Source organism: Colobus angolensis, unplaced genomic scaffold (genome assembly GCF_000951035.1).
Source record: "Colobus angolensis palliatus isolate OR3802 unplaced genomic scaffold, Cang.pa_1.0 Scaffold6, whole genome shotgun sequence".
NCBI lineage: Eukaryota > Metazoa > Chordata > Mammalia > Primates > Cercopithecidae > Colobus > Colobus angolensis.
In genome coordinates this window covers 25,865,009-25,887,606 of record NW_012119598.1, presented here as the reverse complement: position 1 = coordinate 25,887,606, position 22,598 = coordinate 25,865,009, and the positions used below count along the sequence as shown (strand labels likewise).

Genomic DNA, 22,598 nt, shown 5'->3' with positions numbered 1-22,598 from the left:
GCTAATGGGTACAGGGTTTCTTTTTGGGGTAATGTGATGGCTGCACAACACTGAATATATTAAAAATCATTGGATTGTACACTTCAAGTAGGTAAATATGGTATGTGAATTATATTTTAATAAAGCTGTTATTTTAAAATTTTTTCCATGAAGTTGATCATGGATACAAGCCAGGGCCAGGTCAAGAACATATAAGCCAGTTGGGAACGGTGGCTCATGCCTGTAATCCCAACATTTTGGGAGGCTGAGGCAGGCAGATCACCCGAAGATCATACTGGCTCGTGTGTCTCATATGTTTTTTTTTTTTTTTTTCTCCAACAGAGTCTCGCTCTGTTGCTCAGGCTGCAGTGCAATGGTGCGATCTCGGCTCACCGCAACCTCTGCCTCCCGGGTTCAAGCGATTCTCCGGCCTCAGCCCTCCGAGTAGCTGGGGCTGCAGTCGCCTGCCACCACACCCGGCTGATTTTAGTATTTTTAGTAGAGACGAGGTTTCACCATGTTGGCCAGGCTGGTCTCGAACTCCTGACCTTAGGTGATCCGCCTGCCTCGGTCTCCCAAAGTGCTGGGATTACAGGCGTGAGCCACCGTGCTCAATTTACTTTTTAAAATCTTTCTTTTTTAAACCAACGCCCTAAACTACGTGACATTTTCAGTTTTATCCCTGTGAGCTTTCCATAGTTAAGATGATTTTGAAAACAAATCAGCAAAGCACTAGCAAAATGCAAGCTTTATCTTCCGAGATTAGAAGTTATTTGGAAACCTCAGGACTCTCATCCTTTGGTTCTGGACAATTTATATTAAAGGGTGGGTATCAGTTATTCTTTTGGCTCATGGCTGAAATGTTATTATAGCTGATCTATTTTGACTTCATGAAGTGAAAAGTAGTAACTGGGGTCCCAATGGACTTCTAAAATCTCAGCAGAATAGCCAATGAGCACATAAGCATTGCTTATGCGGAGTATTGACCTTTGCTAAGTACTTACATAACTGTTTTAATGAGCACATTCGAGCTTTGAAAAATGGACTCAACGCTCTTTGGGCCAAGGACGTGCGATTCGGCGGCAAACGTTTCGTTGAAGACAGTGAACCGCCTAAGGCGCAGGCTGTAGGTCTGAGGTCCTGGGGGATCCTAACAGAAAGTGTGTTCTGACAGCAGTGGGTAAAAATCCACGAGTCAGACTGCCCTGCTCCTCTCCTAAGCCACAGCAGCAACGTCTAAACAAGGTCTGTGACCTTGTTCGAAGCTTGAAGACCGCCCCTCCCTGCCTGCGCACGTGGCGGGGTGGGGACAGAGGCAAGTGGCGCTAACATGAGACATCTGCTCCAGCACGCCGTTTAAATTACAGGTGTCGAAATGAGTTCTGGGTTTGTTGCCGCAGGATACCGCGGGACCGACCCCCAGAAGAACTAACAATTACAAGAATCGAAGTAAGAATCTTTCAATCTTCCAACACACACTCTCCTTTTCCTTCTTTGCTCCGCCCCTACGCTTGCCCACTCTCCGCCCACTTCCCCAGTTTTGGCCCGCCCAGGCCGCTGGTTCGGCTCTGCCCCGCGCCCAGCCTGACTCTGAGAGGCTGACGAGACTCGGGAAGTGCGACTCCATCCGGGTGTTTTGTTGAGGATGGTAGAGGGCGTGCTTTTATGACGTCATCGGGGCGGGGCAAAGAGCCAACTCAGGAGACCGGGACTTCCTGAAGAAGGGGGGTGGAGGAGTGGAGGGGAGACCCTTTCCACGCCCCTTGGACACTCCATACTGGAGGAGAGAGGCGTCTCAATACTCAAACTCCCTTTTGAGGCGAGATTACTGAAATGGAAAGGATAAGTTCAAAGACTCAACTTTTAAAAGACCTACTGCTATTCTGTTCTCTTGATCTGTTTTCCTCTTTTTCGATAACCTTGCAAATTTTCCCACCTCCAATCCTTTCTCCCCCTTTGATTCTGTGCAAATGGTGGGATCCCACAGGACGCGCAGTCGCAGTCACACCGGGGCGGTGCCGGTGAGAGGCGGGTGACGCAGCGGCCTCGCTGCCATTTTAAGTTGTTTGTTCTCGCTTCTTTCTCAAACGCGACTCTGCCCCGGACCCGAGAGGCGCCCGAGGCCGTCGCCGCTTCTGCAGCCACCGGTGGGGGGGGGAACGAGGCAATACCGCCGCGGACGCTCACCAACAGCTTCGGCTTTTCCCCCCTCCGGGTCTCCTCGACTTTTTCTGAGAGCCGGATTCCGACTGTAGGGGGAGAAAGACTCAAGAGCAGATGCTTGAACTGAAATAACTTTATTTTGGGGGGTTCCTTCGCTGACCCTTAGCGCAGGGCTTCCTTTCCCTTCCCCCTCCTCCGCCAGTACCAATCCAACTCCTCATCTTTCTCCTCGTTTTTCCTCTTTTTCTTTTTCTCTCCCTGTCGCCGCTGTCTCCGCGTCCTTCCCCTCCGTCGCCGCCCAGGGCGCCGAGCCAGACTATGGGTCCCAGGTGGGGGCTGAGCGGCGGCAGCAGCGCGGGCGGTCCAGTCACAGTGCGCACTGCAGCGGGGATGGAGGGGCTCAGTTGGCTGGTGGTTTTCTCTTGACATGGCTCCTGCCCGTGCTACGAGCAGCGCCCCCGCCGCCGCCGCCTCTTCCGCCGCCGCCACCGCTCCGCCCGCAGGCTGCGGCTAGAGGGCCCAAACCCCGCCCGAGAGTCGGTCCGTGAGTCCCGGGCTTCGCGGGGACAGGGAGGGGATTTCCCCGTCACCTACCCCGCCCTAACTGCCTCAGTTCCACCCCCTGCCCCTCGGGAAACAAACTAACGACCCCACCCTAAACAATCCAAACTCTGGAAACATGATCTGTTCAACGTGAGAGAGCTAATCCGGGAACTTAATTTTTTGGGGGGAGGGTGGGTGGGCTTACTTTAGAAGTAATATTAACACAATTATTTTCTTTTTTCCCCACTGAACCTTCCCATTTACCCTCTCCCGCCTACTCCACCCGGGCGGGAATTGTTTCCACGATGAAATGAGTGAAAACCCGAGTGATCCTGTGTCTCCCGTGGTGCGAGTGAGTCGCTGCCGCTGAAGGCAAGGGGTGGGGGTGGGACCTGGGGGGGTGGAAGGCAGGTGGTCTCCGGGCACCGCCTGGGATTTGGGAGAAGAACCCGCCACCTTTGCCTCGGCAATGCTCACAAGAAGATAAATCGCACTCCCCACCATCTTGAACGGGGGCAAATCCACAGGGAAGTCTCCCTTGGGGAATGTAGGCCTAATTGCAGGCTGGGGGTGTTGGGAACCCGGGCATTAATCAGGTCTAACCACAGAGCCGGAATAATTAATACCGTATTATATACCCCTTTTCCTTTTGCCATCATGATTCTCCTTGGCAGCAGCGTTAGCAGCCGCCTGAGGGTGAAAATGTGGTTGATGGGGAAGTTGGTAATGACTCCGCTGTTTTTTCTCATGGCTCCTTTGGGCAACAGCTGTCCGCCCCCAGTATACACTGTAGTTGATTGCAGGGAAACCCTGGACCTCTCCCTTTCCTTCTCTACTGATTTTGCACTTTTCTCTACGCTCACCACCAAGTGTAATCAATAACAAGCACTGACAATACATAGCAATAGTGAAATCTGAAATAACTAAGAATTAGGTACTACAGCCATGGAGCTGGCTGGGTAAAATCTAATTGGATATTTCAGTTTCATTCACCTACCCTGTTTTTGGTGTTTTGTTTTGGTTTTTGGTTTTGGTTTTGGTGAGTTTTCTTTTTGTTTTTTGTTTTCTTTTTTTTTTGGAAAGCAAGGATCACACTTCCCCCCCGCCCTGTTCCTTTTCTTAATCCCTTTTCTAAAAAGGGGAAAATCCGGATGGATTTTAGGGATTGGTCTGGTGTCAGCTGTGTTTTATTGCACACCTAAATCCTGATTATAGGCTTTTCATTTCTCCGCAAAGCCTTTATTTTGGCAGTTAAGCCAAATGTGTTTTCCAGAAAGTTAGTTAAAGTATTTTCTCCTCTCTCTTTCCTTTCTTCCCTCCCTTTTTCCCGTCTGACCCCCAAACGTTATTGTCCAAACATGACTGGACAGCAGCTTTTGTTTCTTGACCCTGTAATATGACAGTCTGCTAATATTGCCAGAAGGTGCAGTTTTTGGGTTACAGTCGTGATTTTCGCTATTAAATCATATTAGCAGGAAAAAAAAATGACTTGTTTCTGTTGTACTTGAGTCTTAAGAAAAAGTGCCCATAGTTTAGTGACAATTTCCAAAGGCTTTAGTACCACCTGTATTTCAAAATGGGGGACCCAAACTCCCGGAAGAAACAAGCTCTGAACAGACTACGTGCTCAGCTTAGAAAGAAAAAAGAATCTCTAGCTGACCAGTTTGACTTCAAGATGTATATTGCGTTTGTATTCAAGGAGAAGGTAATTTAAAGTTCTTAATGGTGAATTAGCACAAGTGATTTTTGTAAGTGTGTATTATTTGTTACTCTTAAATTATTATGAATATTAGGTTAAAGAGTGGTTGAAAAAAGTCTGCTTTGTATGCTCTGTTTTTCACCCTTAGGAGTGATACTGAATTGAGCAGTTGCAGCATACAAAAAGATCCTTGAGCGTTTCTTGGTTTGGAAATAAATTTGAGTCTGAAGCTTAATAGTAGTATACACTGAGTTGACATGGGGTGGGCAACATTATAAAATTTTATGTGGAGTTAACATAGGAAACCTTAGGACAGAATTTAAAGATTATCTAATGCAGAGTATAAATAAGATGCTTGAAATGTTAAATTGTAATTAGACTGTTTATATGCTAAAGTTAGTCTGTTTCTTAAACTCCGTAATGTAGGTAACCTTTTCTCATACATTTAATGAAGTGGAGTGCACCTTAACTTTTAGGAGCAATTAAATACTGAAATGGTTAATTTGTGTTTAGAAGTGTGATTTTCTTTTTTACTTAGAGTTCATTTTGCCTCGTATAGAAGTACAGTTTTTAAAAATTCAAAATGACCTAGAGGAAGTTTCATTTTTAGGGGCGGTGGAGGTCTTAATCCGAATTAGTTCCACAGTTAAATAGCAAACAGTGAGTTGTGAGTAGTCAAGGATGGGATGATAAAAGCAGTATTTTTTGCAACTTAAAATGAACATTTTCTTAAATTATCAACAAGGCTTATTTCACCGGAGATGAGGTTATGAATATAAGGAAGTGCTACTTGAATTTTGGTGCTTAAATTGTTAGCTAATTTCATATCAGAAATACAGTCTTAGTGTGGTATCTGTTTAGTATCTGGAAGTTTCCCAGGTTTTCCCCTACTGTTTAACTCTTTTATTTACTTATTTTTGTTGCTGAGACAGGCCTCACTGTGTTGCCCAGGCCAGTCTTGAACTCCTGGGCTAAAGTGATCCTCCTGTTGTAGTGTTTTAAAGTGCTGGGATTACAGGCAGCAGCTGCCATGCATAGCCCCAACTCTTAACTCCTAAAAGGTTATTTGTATTTAAGAACATTCTTAGCTGCTGAAGTATAGCATTGTGAAGTGATTTTAAAGCAATTTTTGAAGTGACAGTCCCAAGATTGGGTGGTATCAAGGACTTACATCTCCACTTTTGTTCTGTTGACAAGCTGACTCAGAATTGATGAGATTGGATTTTAGTTGAAGATGATATAATGTATGCTCTTCCAAGAGCATATCTTGGAATGATTGGAGCATATCTTGGATCTTGATTAATCCAAGATAATAAGTGATGAGACCAGATCTTTGTATTTAATCTATACATTGCCCCAAATTGCACTGTCTAATTCTTTAACAGCAATGATAATCTGGTTTTATTCTGTGAATGGACAGTGTCCATGCAGTTGTCCTGAATAATTCATGATACATACCTAATAGTATAGAATTTCAAAAAGTAGTTTTGTGATGCGAACTTGGTGTCGACTAGTATTAAAAGAGAACTTGGTGTGCTTTTTTTTAGTCTTTCAAATATTGATGTTTTTGGCTGGGTGCGGTGGCTCACGCCTGTAATCCCAGCACTTTGGGAGGCTGAGGCAGGCGGATCACTTGAGGTCAGGAGTCCAAGGCCTGTTTGACCAACATGGTGAAATCCCGTCTGTACTGAAAATACAAAAATTAGTTAGATGTGGTGGCACAGGCCTGTAATCCCAGCTACTCGGGAGGCTGAGGCAGGAGAGTCCCTCGAACCCAGGAGGCAGAGGTTGCAGTGAGCCAAGATTGTGCCACTGCACTCTAGCCTGGGCAACACAGTGAGACTCCATCTCAAAAAAAAAAAAACCACCCATAAATATTGATGGTTTTGATTATGTGATGTTGAGAAAGTAATGGAGATTGGCCCATGTAAGGAATGAAACAATTCATTTGTCTGAGTAGTGTTGTTTTAAAACTGGTGAGATTTTTAATTTTAAGAAGTAATGTCCAAAATAATGCTATGGACACCATTATGCTATAAAACTCAAGCATTAAACATTCAAATGATAGCTTGTACATGTATGGTTGGGGGGGGAGGGTAGGAGAAGAACAGAACGAATTACCTATCTGAACATGTGTTTTCAGTATATAAGTTATTTCAGACAGTTAAGAATTTTGTGGAGTTAATGCTACATGACATTGTAATATGAACTGAGTGTTAAAAGGCTGTGCTCCCTGTGGGTTAATACACCATTTTCTTTTCTTTTAGAAGAAAAAGTCAGCACTTTTTGAAGTGTCTGAGGTTATACCAGTCATGACAAATAATTATGAAGAAAATATCCTGAAAGGTGTGCGAGATTCCAGCTATTCCTTGGAAAGTTCCCTAGAGCTTTTACAGAAGGATGTGGTACAGCTCCATGCTCCTCGATATCAGTCTATGAGAAGGGTAAGTTCTGCCTTAAGTCTTGACTTGATAAAGTTTCTGTGGATTAACCTTGCATTTCCCACCCCCCCTTAAAGTGGGTAGTTATGATAGTGACCAGTCTCTAAGGGTAAATTTTTGTCTTTGTGCCATGTTGATAACTGGGATCATGACTTTAAAGCTCTGTGTTTATAGGATTAGAAAAAGACATTTTTTACCCCAGACCATTCTTATGTGGATAAAGTATATAAAGGGATTTCTTTAATCCATGTTAGGTGTTGATGATCGCGGACTTTTTTTTTTTTTTGGAGGCAAAGTTTTGCTCTTGCCGAGGCTGGAGTGCAGTGGCGTGATCTTGGCTCACGGCAGCCTCTGCCCCCGCGTATTCAAATGATGCCTCTGCCTTAGCCTCCTCAGTGGCTGGGACTAGGGACTACAGTTGTGTGCCACCATGCTCGGCTAATTTTTTGTATTTTTAGTAGAGACGGGGTTTTGCCGTGTTGGCTAGGCTGGTCTGGAACTCCTGACCTCAAGTCATCCTCCTGCCTTGACCTCCCAAAGTGCTGAGATGACAGCTGTGAGCCACTGCACCCAGCCAGTAGCCAACTATTTTTGATAATTTAAGTGTTATACATAAAGTTTTAAAATTTTTAAAGTAGGTTTGTTTTTTAAAATTTGACCTTGAGTAAAACATGGGAAACTTTGTTGTATTAGGCTCATAATTGTGTGTATTATTATTGTGGATACATGTCTTATATCTCCGTTTATTGTATTTCCTTTTTTGGGGGGAATATGAATATAAGGAAGTGCTTCCAGCCTTGTAAACTTCTGCAGCATATTAAAAGTTAATCTAAGCATACCTGACCCAAGATATCCCCACAGTTACTTGGGGAGAATGCTGGAGATAACCAGGTACTGGTCTGGAAGAGATTTGTGGACCTTCAAAAATTAATATGCTGGCTATAGTAATGAAGCAGAAGTCAGGAATGGAGAAAAGTAGTTTCCTATCAACATAAAAATAGCATTTCAACTATAATAGGATAGTGATTCATATTAGGAGTTCTAAGATATCTTTGTTAAATAGATTCTGATTTTTAAAGGTGGAAATAAAGTTTAAGGGTCTGACAACACAACAGATACCAGAGATTTTGTTGGGAGTTTTCACTATGCACTGATAAATCTAGGTCTTGGTGTTAGGAGCATTGGACTGAGTGTATGTTACTCTCTGCAAGATAAAAAAATTAGGGCCGGGCGCAGTGACTTAACGCCTGTAATCCCAACACTTTGGGAGGCCGAGGTGGGTGGATCACCTGAGGTCAGGAGTTCGAGACCAGCCTGGCCGATGTGGTGAAACCCCGTCTCTACTAAAAAAATACAAAAAAACTAGCCGGGCGAGGTCGCGGGCGCCTGTAGTCCTGGCTACTCGGGAGGCTGAGGCAGGAGAATGGCGTAAACCCGGGAGATGGAGCTAGCAGTGAGCTGAGATCCGGCCACTGCACTCCAGCCTGGGCGACAGAGCGAGACTCCGTCTCAAAAAAAAAAAAATACGAAATATATTAGCTGGGCATGGTGGCACACACTTGTAATCGCAGCCATTTGGGAGGCTAAGTCACAAGGAGAATCAGTTGAACCTGGTAGGCGGAAGTTGCAGTAAGCAGAGATTGCGCCATTGCACTCCAGCCTGGGCCACAGAGAGGGACTCTCTCCAAAAATAAAAAATTACATCATGAGCTATTCAGATTATAAACTATTATATTTACTTCCTAAGATATAAAATGATACATGGTAGGTCTTTTGTACTTATAAAATGTTTTTATAGGGAAACCCTATAATTTGTGACATTGCTTGATATAGCTGTTTCTTTAAAAGTAAACTTTTTTTTTCCCCCCTCATTTTATAGGATGTAATTGGCTGTACGCAGGAGATGGATTTCATTCTTTGGCCTCGGAATGATATTGAAAAAATTGTCTGTCTCCTGTTTTCTAGGTGGAAGGAATCTGATGAGCCTTTTAGGCCTGTTCAGGTATTTTGGTCTAAAATAAGTGTGATGAGTATTTCAGTATGTGAAAACTACTAGAATATAATAGGGTCTAACTTGATAAATTATTTGGGAATATGGTTTCTGATAGTTTTATTTCACGAGTCCCCCCTATTTAGAGTATTGTGATGCAAGAGAAGAAAGCATTTGGATTATAGAATCTCTTGACATTGTGGTGGTCCCTCCTGCCCAGTGTGGCTTTGAAATTATGGCTAGAGAAAATCTTTCAAAGTGGACATTTACTGATTTATAGAGGGGCCCACACATGAGCTTCTGAGATCTGTAACTCTTGTAGCCTCCACCACACATCCTTCTAAAACAGTATATTTAACTCTGCTGCCTCCCAAAGGAGTGTGATCTGAAATGGGTGAAGAAATCATTTTCTAGAAGTTGATTTGTATATAAAATTATAGAGGAAAGAAGTAAATTTAGTAGTCATTCTTAACCTTGAAATCTTGCTGACTTTTGACTGTTTGTCATGGTATACTGGACATTGCTCAAGTGAATCCCCCCTCTAGTGTTAAGGGCATTTACTCATGTTGAACCTAGTTTTATTTATAGTATATTTGTATGCATAGAAGATGGAGGTCCACCAAAGTGTTAGTTGTGCTTGGTGGTTGTAGGTCAGGTGTAGCTAACTTTCCTTTTTTATTATATGTGTTTACATATATGTTTCCTTTATAATTTATGGCATATATTGCCACAATTTTCTTAAGTATACTTTTATAAGCAGAAAAATGACATTAAGGACTCATTTTAAGTATACTAAATCAAATATTAGAAGGCTTTATTTTAAGCTAATTGTGAGGATTATTTGTAATTTAAAACTTTTGCTTCTGCTTATTACCTTGAAGTATTTTTGTGGTGCTTATGTTTTTCACAGACTGTATAAGTTGATATACTCTCCCGCCCCCATGGTAATGTTGCTACACATAAGCTCTAATAATCATCATTTTTAATGTTTTAAGATTAATTCAGCTGAGTTCTAAAGATAATCCATTGGTTACATACATATGAAAGTACTGTATACAGATTCTCCTGACTTTCAATGGTTCAACTTAAGATTTTTCAACTTTACCATGATGTGATAGCCATGTGAATTCATTGTGCTCCTTGATTTATCATGGGACTACATCCAGGTAAACTCATTGTAAATTGGAATTGTTGTAAGTTAAAAAGTCACTTTTTGATTTAAAATACGTGTAACTTACACTGGGTTTACCAGGATGTAACATCACAAGTTGTGGAGCATCTGTATTTCTGTCATTTAATGGATGATATCTGACTGACAAGAATACTGGAGGAAATGAATATAAAAGGCATGAAAACAGGAGTAGAAAAGGCATATTTAAATTTCTCAGAACAGGGCTGATAACTCTGTCTACTCTCTGGAGGTGGTGTTAAAATTTGGTTTTTTAGTTAAGGATTTTCCATTGGAAAAATGTAGGTCTGCTTATTACAGTATGTTTTCAAATTTCTGATACCCTGCCTTTCCCACTGGGACCTTATTCGAAATAGTTAACTTTAGTCTTGGGTCAAGTACTCTTTGAAGTCATGGCTGATGTTTATTGAGAGTTGACTGTACTAGGCTTCTGGTTTTTTTTTTTTCTTTGTCTCTTGAGATGGAGTCCCACTCTGTTGTCAGATTGGAGTGCGGTAGCGTGATCTTGGCTCACTGCAACTTCTGCCTCCTTGCAACCTCTGCCTCCTGGGTTCAAGTGATTCTTCTGCCTCAGCCTCCCTGGGTCTACAGGGACACGCCACCACACGCAGCTAATTTTTGTATATTTAGTAGAGACGGGTGTTCACCATGTTGGCCAGGATGGTCTGGATCTCTTGACCTTGTGATTCGCCCGCCTTGGCCTCCCAAAATGCTGGGATTACAGGTGTGAGCCACCTTTTTCCTTTTTGCCTGTCCTTTTTTTGAGACAGGGTTTTGCTCTGTTACCCAAGCTGGAGTGTGGTGGCGTGATCTTGGCTCACTGCAACCTCTGCTTCCCAGGTTTGAGCCATTCTTGTGCCTCAGCCTCCTGAGTAGCTGGGATTACAGGTGCGCAGCTAATTTTTGTTATTATTTTTTTTTTTTGTAGAGACGGGGTTTTGCCATGTTGGCCAGGCTGGTCTCGTACTCTTGACCACAAGTGATCTGCCTGGCTTGGCCTCCGAAAGTGGTAGGATTACAGGCATGAGCCACCACACCCGGCCTTAGACTTTCTCTTACTTTATATATATTTAATCTCAGTCCTTAAAATAACTGGGTGGTAGATAGGAGGAAACTGAGACAGAAATTAGGTAAATAAGGCCCAAGGCAGTTAAATAGGATAAAAGCCTGGACTGACTATGCTTTTAACTCACTACCCTGTACTGTGAAAAGTTACCTCTATTAATTACAGAATCTTAAAATTCTGGACTGAATGTAAGCAGTATGATGTAGGTAATAACTTTAGAATTCAACTGCAGTAAGTAGGTTAATATTGTAAGAACTAATTTGCTTTTCTGAAGTAATTTGAAATGTATGAATATCCTGTATGAGGGGCCTTAAATATAACTCACTTAGTTCTTTCTCAAAGAAAATGAGAAAAGGAATGGTAAATTTTAACTCACAGGCCTCGTTTTTTTTTTGTTTTTTTTTTTTTAAACTCTTAAAGCACTTTACTTATTTTTTAAATTTAATTAATTTTTTGTAGAGATGGGGTCTCACTTTGTTGCCCAGACTGGTCTTGAACTTCTGGGTTCAAGTGATCCTCTTGCCTCAGCCTCCCAAAGTGCTGAGATTACAGATGTGAGTCACCATGCCTGACCTTTTGAAGCACTTTAAAATCTGAAAATTTGGGCAGTGAGGATATAATCGGAACCAGAATAAGGATTGTTTTTAAATAGTGAGTTCTTCAGTGTACTATGAAGTGCCAGGAGGTACTACTGAAATATATCTCTTCTTTTCATTATTAATGCTATTACCGAGGTTAGCTCCTCCCCCGACTGTTAGACTATTTCGTTACTTCTGTGGGAATTACTTTTCATGCTGCTTATGAGAAGTTGTGTGTGTGTGTGTGTTTGTGTGTGAGTGTGTGTACACTATTTCTTTTCACATAAGTGGATATTCAATATGATAGAATTGAAATGCTATAGAATCATAAGGAAGGTCTTTTTCAGTCTCACTCAAACCTCTTTTCAGTGTGATTACTGTTCTTGCACCCACCTTGGTTACTTCCCATATTGCAGCTTTGTTACTTGAATAGTATTTCAGTTTTTAACACGTTTGTTTTTGTGTTGGTTCTGTTTCCTGGCATGGCTTTTTTGTTTTGTTTTGTTTTGAGATGGTGAGAATGGGGTCTCACTCTGTCATCCAGGCTGGAGTGCAGTGGCACAGTCATGGCTCACTGCAGCCTTGACCTCCCAGGCCCAAGTGATCCTTCCACCTCAACCTCATGAGTAGCTGGGACCACAGGTGTGCACCACCATGCCCAGCTAATTATTTTTGTAGAGATAGGATCTCACTGTGTTGCCCAGACTGGTCTCAAACTCCTGGCCTCTAGTGATCCTCCCGCTTTGGCCTCCGAAAGTGCTGGGTGGGATTATAGGTTTGAGCCACCATGCCCAGTCAGCATTTATCAGATTACTTACCATCGCTACTTTGTCCTGGGGAAATTCTCTTAATCTTTAAAGGTGCAATCCAAAATCATAATGTTCCCGTGTTACTGTTATTTTATTTTTTTCTCCTATGGCAGTTTGATGATAAGAACCAAATTTGGGCCGGGCGCGGTGGCTCACGCCTGTAATCCCAACACTTTGGGAGGCTGAGTGGGGCGGATCACCTGAGGTCAGGAGTTTTAGACCATACTGACCAACATGAAGAAGTCCTGTCTCTACTAAAAATACAAAATTAGCTGGGCGTGGTGTGGTGCATGCCTGTATCCCAGCTACTCGGGAGGCTGAGGCAGGAGAATCTCTTGAACCCAGGAGGCGGAGGTTGCAGTGAGCCAAGATCATGCCATTGCACTCCAGCCTGGGCAACAAGAGCGAAACTCCTTCTCAAAATAAAGGGGGTGGGAAAAATTGGAGTTTTACAAATAATCACATCTTATTCTGGGAAAGGATTTGAAGCAAGTTGGGTTTTATATTTGGATGTACTTGTCCTCTTCAGCAGTGTAATAAGCCCGTTAAGGCTGAAGTAACCTTATTCCTATTTTTTAGTAGCTAATAGCATGCTTTTGATATGGTTATGATCATATTAATAATTTAGTATTTGAATTGTATAGAAGTACAGTTCGGTATCATGTTACATGTAGTGTGTTGTGATGCTATATCATAGTTTATGTTACGGTTTATAAGAAAAGCTCCTAGGTATAAAATCCTGCATAGCAGGAACTTGGTTTTTCAATGTTATCATTTCCTACTGTTTTAGACGTAACAGGGCAATAAAATATGTTTGAACCAAATGGACTAACAATTATTTGTACAACTCAGTATTATCTAAATATCATATTGTTAAGTCTAGGTTTTTTGAATTCTTCATCAAGCCTGGTCATGTCTTAGCATTTGGCGTCTCCCCATGCCCAACAGATATTTTGTGGGAGGATGGAGTTGATCTTCCTCATGTTAAAAGATTGAAAGATGTGTTCTGACTTAATTGATAACAGTCTTTCATAACTTCACAAATTTTTGAAAACAACCCAAGGCTAGCTGTGGGAAAAATTCACATAAAAACATAGCCTATCTGTGAGGAGCAGAACTATATTTCAGTTGTGGGCTTTACATTTCATTTAATCCTCTTAAATGTCCTGTGAAATGGGTTACGGCTTTATTTTATAGATGAGGAAGCTGAAGTTTAGGTAAGTTAAGGGATCTGTGTAAGGTCACCTAACTAGTGAGTTGTGCAGCTAGGGTTAGAATAAACATTTATTTATTTTTTTCTTAGAAACAGCAATTAACAATGTGCCTCTTAATCAAAAGAAAAGAGATGTCCTTGAGGCTTCAAGTACTATGGTGGAAGTCTTGGACTGAGTAGGTTTGAAAATACAATTTTATGATCATGGAGTACTAGGATTTAGTCATTTTGATGCAGAGAATTTTCCGATCAGCTGTCGCCGTGGAGTGTACTGTCCAATAGAATTCTCTACAATTAAGGAAATGTTCTGTATCTCAAGAGATTGTTCTTAATGGTGGCCAGTAGTCATGTGACCATCCAGCATTTGAAATGTGGCTAGTGTTACTGAAGAATGGAATTGTAAATATCTTTTAATCTAAATTTTTGCCTGTGATCCTAGCTGTGGGTTTGCCATAATTTGTTTTTTAAAGAGGAAAAAATAACGTTTGACTGTTGGCTGCTTTATTGGACAGCACAGCTATATGCATATAGATGCAGATGATTCAGGTAGTATAACTTGTTTGAAGTTAAATACAAATGTTGTATTTTGTATTTAGGCCAAATTTGAGTTTCATCACGGTGACTATGAAAAACAGTTTCTGCATGTACTGAGCCGCAAGGACAAGACTGGAATCGTTGTCAACAATCCTAACCAGTCAGTGTTTCTCTTCATTGACAGACAGCACTTGCAGGTAAGCGGGTTTTTTGAAAACCACTTACAGGCTCATTCAAAAAGCTTATTGGTTAGTAAATGTTTTTTATACAAGTTACTTGTTTTGTCTCCCAAACACTGCATTATTTTTGAAGTTACTTAAAAAAAAACAAAAAATAGGCTGGACATGGTGGCTCACACCTGTAATCCCAGCACTTTGGAAAGCCGAGGCGGGCATATTGCTTGAGCTCAGGAATTCCAGACCAGCCTGGGCAACATGACGAAACTTCATCTCTACAGAAAATATAAAAACTAGCCAGGCATAGTGGCGTGTGCCTGTAGTCCCAGCTGCTGGGGAGGCTGAAGCGGGAGGATTGCTTGAGCTTGGGAGGCTACAGTGAGATCTTGCCACTACACTCCAGCTTGAGTGACAGAACGAGACCCTGTCTCAAAAAAAATGAATTTTTAAAACAGTATTTCCTAGAGCTCACCGTAGAACAATGGTTCCCAAATTTTGCCGCACATTACAGCCTCCTGGCAAGCTTTTTTTTTTTTTTTTTTGTTAACAAAAGGGGAAAACCCATCTCCTTCGAAGCTTTTAAAAGTCAGGATTCTAGTGAACAGTAGTGGGGACCGTTGCCCTAAAGCATTTCTACCAGATGTGTGGGCAACGGATAGACATCACTTGAGAACTTGTTAAAAATATAGACTCTCAGACGCTACGAATCAGAATCCGCACTTTAAACAGAACCCTCAGGTGATTTGAAACACATTGTGTTTCCAGAAGTACTGACCTGGCCCTCTTTTTTGTTTGTTTATTTTGAGAGGGAGTCTGTCGCCCAGGCTGGAGTGCAGTGGTGCGATCTCAGTTCACTGCAAGCTCCACCTCCCGGGTTCACACCATTCTCCTGCCTCAGCCTCCCGAGTAACTGGGACTACGGGCGCACGCCACCACGCCTGGCTAATTTTTATTTTATTTTTTGTATTTTTAGTAGAGACGGGGTTTTACCGTGTTAGCCAGGATGGTCTCGTTCTCCTGAACTTGTGATCTGCCTGCCTTGGCCTCCCAAAGTGCTGGGATTACAGGCTTGAGCCACCGCGCCCAGCTGACTTTTTAAATCTAAAAGAATGAGTGACATTTATTTAAAAGATCCACATTTATTTCAAATAAGCACTTCCATTTGGGCACAGTGTCTCTTGTAATCCTAGTATTTTGGGAGGCCGATGGAGGATTGCTTGAGTCCAAGAGTTCAAGACCAGCCTGGGCAACAGAGTGAGACCTCATCTCTACAAAAAATCAAAGAAATTAGCCAGACATTGTGGCATGCTCCTGTGGTCCTAGCTACTCTGGAGGCTGAGGCGGGGAGAATCGCTTGAGCCCAGGATTTTAAGAGTTGCAGTGAGCCATGATGGCGCCAACACACTCCTGCTTGAGTAACACAGTGAGACCCCATCTCAAAAAAACAAAAAAACACTGCCAACAACAAATAACCACTTCCCTTTTAAGCAGCAGTCAAAGTATTGCAATTTAGTTTTTAGATGGAGCCACTTGCTGGCTGTGTGATCTTGGACAGGTAACTTGTGAGTGAACATTTTGCTTCTGTGAAATTGAACAAATGATAATCCTAAGATTGTTAAATTTAACCTAAGGTTGTTACATTTAAAATTAATACAAGTAAAGTATATGTACATATGTATAGGTTCATTTACATTTGTAGACTACTTCAGACATCTTCAAAGTCAGTCTTTATTTTGCCTTTTAGAGGTGCTAGATAGTGAACAAAAGATGAACTTTGTAGTTAAGTTGGATGTTCAAATGGTAACTACTTCTTAAAAATAAGGGTTTTGATTTAACTGGTAATAGTTTGGCTTTCTTCTCGTCCCTTACCCCAGGATATGCTTAAATCTTTAATTTTTTGAGACGGGGTCTCACTCTGTCACCAGGCTGGAGTACACTGGCATGATCATGGCTCACCATACCCTTGACCTCCTGGGTACAGGTGATCCACCTCAGCTTCCCGAGTGGCTGGACTACAGGCATGTGCCACCACATCCAGCTAATTTTTGTATTTTTTGTAGAGATGGGTTTTCCTCATGTTGCCCAGAATGGTCTTGAACTCCTGGGCTCAAGCAATCCTTCTGACTCAGCCTCCCAAAGTGCTGGGATTACAAGTCTGAGCCACCACACCCAGCCTTAAATTTTTACCTATTCCTTCATCCTCTCACTAGCTTCTGTTCTTACCACATCTGCTTTGTCCACATCTGCTTTGTCTTCCTCTATATAAAAATGACTTCAAACTCATGAAATGCTTTCAGCTTTAATTTCTTCTAGCAAGTAGTCTCTGGTTTACTTCCCCAACTTTTTATCTTTTAATTCTGCATAAGTTTTTCCTGCATTTTATATGGCAAGATTTTGTCCATCTAGAATATGGATAGGGACTGTAATTTGTCCCTTACTCTGTATGTTAAGACACTTAATTGTGGGAAGTTGACTTCATGTGACAGTTATGCTAAAGTCTTATTTTTAAAAAATTTAAAATGTTTCCCCTTCCAGACTCCAAAAAACAAAGCTACAATCTTCAAGTTATGCAGCATCTGCCTCTACCTGCCACAGGAACAGCTCACCCACTGGGCAGTTGGCACCATAGAGGATCACCTCCGTCCTTATATGCCAGAGTAGAGTACTGACCAGCAAAATGGAGAAGATCAGAGAATGCAGCAGCAATGTTTTTTCTTGTTTTCTTACCACTTTATTCTTTCAGAGTTTAAAGAAAATGGACTCATGCACAGAACACTATGCATTTTGAAACTCGTTCATCCTGGATTTTTTTAAATCATTTTTATCTCAGAACTTAAAAAAAAATTAGATGTCGTGCACAGACTGTGTGAAAGAAGATGCTTTGCATACTTGCTGCACTGCATCAGTATCTTACTAAAAATGTGAAATGAAAGGACTATTGTACACTGAAATGCTTAAATGTATCTGAAAGCACAAGGTGATACTCATTTTTATGGTCTTCCCATTTGTGCTGGTATTTGCCTCTTTTACATCTGTCATCAGTATTTAGAGGGTGAGAAGTGAATGTAACAGGTATAAATAACATTTTTAAAAACAATAGCTTTGCTATAATCACAGTTGTTCCAGAGCACTGTCAGATTCATTCTAATGACCAGAACTGGTTGTTTAAAAAAGAAAATACAACCATGGGAAAGAAATCTTAAATGAAAAACGCATCTCATTGTAGGCATTCTTGCCTCTTATTTTACTGGGCCATGTTTGTTTCCTGGTACTCATGTATTTTTTTTTTCCAGATCTCTTTCCCTAAGTTGCTATTGTAGGAGTATTCTGCGTGTGGATGCAGTTATACTCATTAAAGCAGATCTGGAGTCTGAAGTAGCTATAAAGCAGCTATAAAACTGAGAAATACATTCATAGCTGCAGAAACCATGATAGGTAGAGGACTTTGTTTTGTTTTTTGGTTTTACAGAGAAGAGATTTTTATTACAAAGAAAAAAATTCCAGTGAATTGTGCAGAAATGCTGGTTTCTACACCATCCTAAAGAAAAACTAAAGGGTATTTTGAAGTAGAAAAAGGTTATAAAGTTGGAATCTTAAATTGTAAAATTAACCATTGAGTGTCAAAGTTCTAAAAGCAGAACTCATTTTGTGCAATGAACATAAGGAAAGACTACTGTATAGGTGTTTTTTTGTTTTTTGTTTTTTTTTAAATGAAGAGCTTTGCTTAAGGGTTGCATACTTTTATTGGAGTAAATCTGAATGATCCTACTCTTTTGGAGTAAAACTAGTGCTTACCAGTTTCCAATTGTATTTAGCTTCTGGTTGGAATTTGGAAAAACAAAAAAACAACAAAAAAAGAAAACCTAAATAAAATAGGTGAAAGTTCCCTGACTGTTCAGGTGAATACACAAAGTTTGAAGTGTTAACTTTTTTTTTCCATTTCACGGATGCTACTGGTCACCTTAGGGAATTATTTCATTTCACAGTCTGTGGCTAAAAGCAAATTCAGAAGAAAAATACCTGGCAGTTGAGTGTACAACTTCAAGAATACGAATCAAGAACATACTGTCAGCTTTCAAAAGTTAGCAACCTGGCCTTATGCCTTGCTTAATGGGAAAGTGCCATTCTTAAATTTCAAAATGCTTTCATGTGTCCTCTTACTTAAAAATCAATCTATTTGAAATAACATTTTGAATGTTTATTACAGCCAGGTACTCTTCTAAGCTCTTGTCTTAACCTCTCAACCTTGGCTGGAAATAGATGCAGAGGTTAAGTAACTTGCTCAAGCTCAGATCATAAGTAGTGGAGATTTAAAACCAGGCTGGCTGGCTCTAGGGTCTATGCTTTTAATTTGCCATATTGTATTAATTTACCATATTGAATTATACTTATGTTCACCAAGTTAGGCATTTTGGCAGCCATTGTTTACGTTTTTATTTTGGAATAATTTAGAAAAGTTGCCAGAGTAATATGAAAGCTCCTGTGTAATCTTTATCCTCATTTTTATTATTTTGCCACATTTTTTTCATTTTCTCTGTACATGCATTTATACATACTTTCTGAGCTATTTGAGAGTTTGTTGCACACCTTGTGCTTCCTTACCCCTTCCTTAGTACTTTGGCGTATGTTCCAAGTACAAGAATATTTCATATAACTAGAGTAAAATTACTAAACTCAGGGAATGTGATACTCTATCATCCATATTCGTTTTGTTGTCCCAGTATCCTTGTTAGCTTTTCTTAGATCCCCCTAGAGTACAGGATCATTGAATTTAGTTCTCAGTTGTCTTTAATGTGGAACAGTTCCTTAGCCTTTATGTGTTTCATGACCTGTATGTTTTTTGGAGTACAGGGCAGTTTTTCTTGTAAATTGTTAACTCATTTTGCATTTAAATTGTTTATTCATGCTTACACCCTTCCCAAGCATACTCTCCATCTGCTCTTCATTGATGTTACTTTTGAACACCTGGTCAAGGTGTCCTGGTTTTGCCCTAATATGGTACTTATTAGTAGCAATCTCTGGGAAACAACGTGCAAATATCCTGCGCGTTATCAGGAGCTCCCTTGGTGATTCTTTCCAGACTAAAACCAGTCTTTATGATGGTTACAAAATAGTGATTTTCCAAATCTACCCCTCTGTCCATTTACAGCATTTGTTGTAAGAAAGTGTTCTATTCCTGCCATTCATTATCTGCCTAAACACTATGGCCTCATATTTTTTCCCTGCAAATCACAGTTTGCATGCCTTTATTATTTTGAGCATGTGCTTTTATGCAGAAGATACTGTAACTTTTCTGTCCCAGCCTTAAGCCCTAGAATCAGCTGTTTCTCCAAGGAGCCCAGGTTCCTTTTAGTGGGAAATACTAGAAGTAAACATTTGGGACCCCTGTATGCTCACTGCTACTGTTGCTACTGTGGAGTCTTCTGCCCTTTCAGTGGACAAATCAGCATATGATGTAGGGAAAGGATTTGCCTTTAACTGTTAACTTGACTTAAATCTACTTAAAGCTGCATCCTTTTTAGTCTTTAATCATGAAATGTTCATTAAGACTCCCTGACAGAAATCAAGGAAGAGTCAGCTGGGTGCAGTGGTTCACACCTGTAAGTTAAGTACTTTGCGGTGGGGCGGGGGGCGCCAAGGCAGGAGCATTGCTTGAGCCTGTAAGTTTGAGACCAGGCTGGGCAACTGTGAGATCTTGTCTCTACAAAAATAAACTTAGGCATGGTGGCACACCTGTAGTTCCAGCTATTCAGGAGACTGAGGTGGAAGAATGTCTTGACCCTGGGAGTTCGAGGCTACAGTAAGCTGGGATTGTATCACTGTACTCCAGCCTGAGACAGTGAGACGCTGTCTTAAGAGTGCCACAGTCAACTGAACTTGGAGACTTCTGAGAAATGAACTTGGTCTTTTCAATACTGTAGACTTGGAGGTTTGAGATCTGCATGGTTTTATTCTAAGTACAAGAAAAGGAGCTAGTAGCATGTTTTTTTTTCTTCCCCCTCTCTTGGACCATTTCCTGTATCACTAATGTGCTTTGCCTCAAACTTTCTTGAGGTCTTTTTTAGGCATATGGCTCAATCTATTTTCTTTTTCTTTTTTTTTTTGAGACGGAGTCTCGCTTTGTGGCCCAAGCTGGAGTGCTGTGGCCGGATCTCAGCTCACTGCAAGCTCCGCCTCCCGGGTTCACGCCATTCTCCTACCTCAGCCTCCTGAGTAGCTGGGACTACAGGCGCCCGCCACCTCGCCCGGCTAGTTTTTTGTATTTTTTAGTAGAGACGGGGTTTCACCGTGTTAGCCAGGATGGTCTCGATCTCCTGACCTCGTGATCCGCCTGTCTCGGCCTCCCAAAGTGCTGGGATTACAGGCTTGAGCCACCACGCCCGGCCTATTTTATTTTTCAATATGGGCTGTAGTTCATATATTTTGAAGTTTCATAATCTTAAGGAAATGCAAGTGTGGTTTGGCATTTTAGATCTGGGAAGGACCTAAGATTCACTAAGGATTCGCCATTGCTATGGTCTGAATGTGCTTCCCCTAAATTTGTATGTTAAAATTCCAGTCCCTAAGGTGATGATACTAGCAGGTGGGCGTCTTTGGGAAGTTATTAGATCATGAGGGCAGAACCATCAAGATTGGAATAAGTGCCCTTAAAAAAGAGAACCCAGGCTGGGCACATTGGCTCACACCTGTAATCCCAGCATGTAGCGGGGGCGAAGGCAGGCGGATCACCTGAGGTCGCGAGTTCGAGACCAGCCTGGCCAACATGGCAAACCCCGTTTCTACAAAAATTAAACAGTGTGATAGCACACGCCTGTAATCCCAGCTATTTGGGAGGCTGAGGCAGGAGAATCACTTGAACCCAGGGGGCAGAGGTTGCAGTGAGCCGAGATTGTGCTGCTGTACTCTAGCCTGGGCAACAAAGCAAGACTTTGTTTCAAAAAAAAGAACCCAGAGGGCTCACTTGCCCCTTCCACCACACAGTGAGAAGGCACCATCTATGAGCCAGGAAGCAGGCCCTCACCTAACAGGATCTGCTGGGGCCTTGACCCTAGGACTTCCCAACCTCTAGAACCATGAAAAATCTCTGTTGTTCCTATAAGCTGCCCAGTCTATGATACTTTGCTATAGCAGCCCAAACAGAATTAGAATAATTTCTGTTTCTCCTTTAGCTTAACACTGGACTTTAGTTGTAATCTTAACTGAGAGTGGGTGGCCCTGCTAATTTCTTTGCTTTACCTGTTTTCAAAACACTTTGAGCTAAGAATTTTTCACCCAATTATCACACATGATTAAAAAACAAGATGCTTAAAATGAAAAAAAAAAAAAACAGATACCCCTACCTTTACCCAGGTCTTTTCCCTCAAAGAATATTTCTAACTGCTTCTGGTTTTGCTAGTTTATTTCAAAAATGACAATTGTTTGAGCCAAATCTATACTTGATGCTCATTTAGGTCATTCTGCTGTTCTCTCAGTTTCCCAGGTGTTTTGTGTGTCTTCCTTGTGCTATTAATTTTCCTGTGACCTTGTTTGTCAGATCCACAGAGGCAAATGCAAGTGTTTTTCCTTGCTTCAGAACATGTGCTGTAATCACGATATCTTCTCCTAATTTTGCAGGTGACATGTACCTTGAAGAAAATGAATACAGTTAACAGCAAATAATTTTTCAAAGGGAAGGTTGTGTGCATCTCACAACAGTGTTCCTATGTAACTTATTTTACTCATAAAAATAGTTTAACAGTAGTATTGGTAAACTTTCTGTACTATCAAATGTGAATGGCTGGTCCTAAGCAGGTTCTATCTTACCCATTCCTTAACCCACACAAGTTTCTTTTCCCAAATATATAAGAAGAGGTTTTCTTGCCTGCCCTTTTTTCCCTTTATGTTTCCCACTTCATATTTATTTGGGGCTGGTGAAAGATCTCCTCCAGCTTTCATTTAGATCTCCTTAACTTCTTAGGTGAAATATCACTTGGTGTCTATACATTGTCCTATCCATATTTACAATTTATTTGACTAAAATGACAATATAACAACTATAAGGAATTGATACGATGTCCTTACAATCTTGGTGATGGATTGTCTATATTTTTAAGAGATGTACATCCTACTCACTTGTAATCATTAAGTTGTCTTTAACTCAGCTGGCTCCAGCTAATTTAAAAAAAAAAAGGGGAGATGAGGATTGTTTAAAACAAATGTTAATGTTTTAAAGGGAAAT

At 41.3% G+C, this 22,598-nt stretch overlaps 2 protein-coding genes and 1 long non-coding RNA gene across 7 annotated transcripts in view; 1 reads left to right on the top strand and 2 right to left on the bottom strand.

Annotated features, from left to right (window-relative positions):
- Positions 1-1,983: 1,983 nt before the first annotated feature.
- LOC105526712 (chromosome unknown open reading frame, human C6orf62) lies at positions 1,984-18,294 on the top strand. Of its 4 annotated transcripts, XM_011962793.1 has the most exons (6): positions 1,984-3,037; positions 4,286-4,390; positions 6,652-6,828; positions 8,705-8,827; positions 14,267-14,401; positions 16,916-18,294. In XM_011962793.1, the coding sequence occupies exons 1-6, from the start codon at positions 2,996-2,998 to the stop codon at positions 17,039-17,041; spliced, it is 708 nt and encodes a 235-aa protein (XP_011818183.1). In that variant the 5' UTR covers positions 1,984-2,995; the 3' UTR covers positions 17,042-18,294. The 4 variants fall into 4 exon arrangements, with proteins under 4 accessions (XP_011818183.1, XP_011818184.1, XP_011818185.1 ...); XM_011962794.1 differs by having other exon boundaries at positions 2,803-4,390; positions 16,916-18,292; XM_011962795.1 differs by lacking the exon at positions 8,705-8,827 and having other exon boundaries at positions 2,803-4,390.
- Positions 18,295-20,303: 2,009 nt separating this feature from the next.
- LOC105526711 lies at positions 20,304-21,347 on the bottom strand. The gene is made up of 2 exons (XR_001004131.1): positions 20,766-21,347; positions 20,304-20,459 (listed from the first exon to the last, which is right to left on the bottom strand). It is a non-coding gene; the product is annotated as an uncharacterized LOC105526711 (long non-coding RNA).
- Positions 21,348-21,751: 404 nt separating this feature from the next.
- Positions 21,752-22,598, bottom strand: part of ACOT13 (acyl-CoA thioesterase 13) — a 36,788-nt gene continuing 35,941 nt past the window's right edge. The window contains exon 3 of one of the 2 annotated variants that reach the window (XM_011962790.1): positions 21,752-22,005. In XM_011962790.1, the coding sequence (XP_011818180.1) occupies positions 21,849-22,005 (157 nt within the window). In that variant the 3' untranslated portion in view covers positions 21,752-21,848. The remainder of the gene's footprint in view (positions 22,006-22,598) is intronic. The other variant, XM_011962789.1, reaches the window with a different exon arrangement.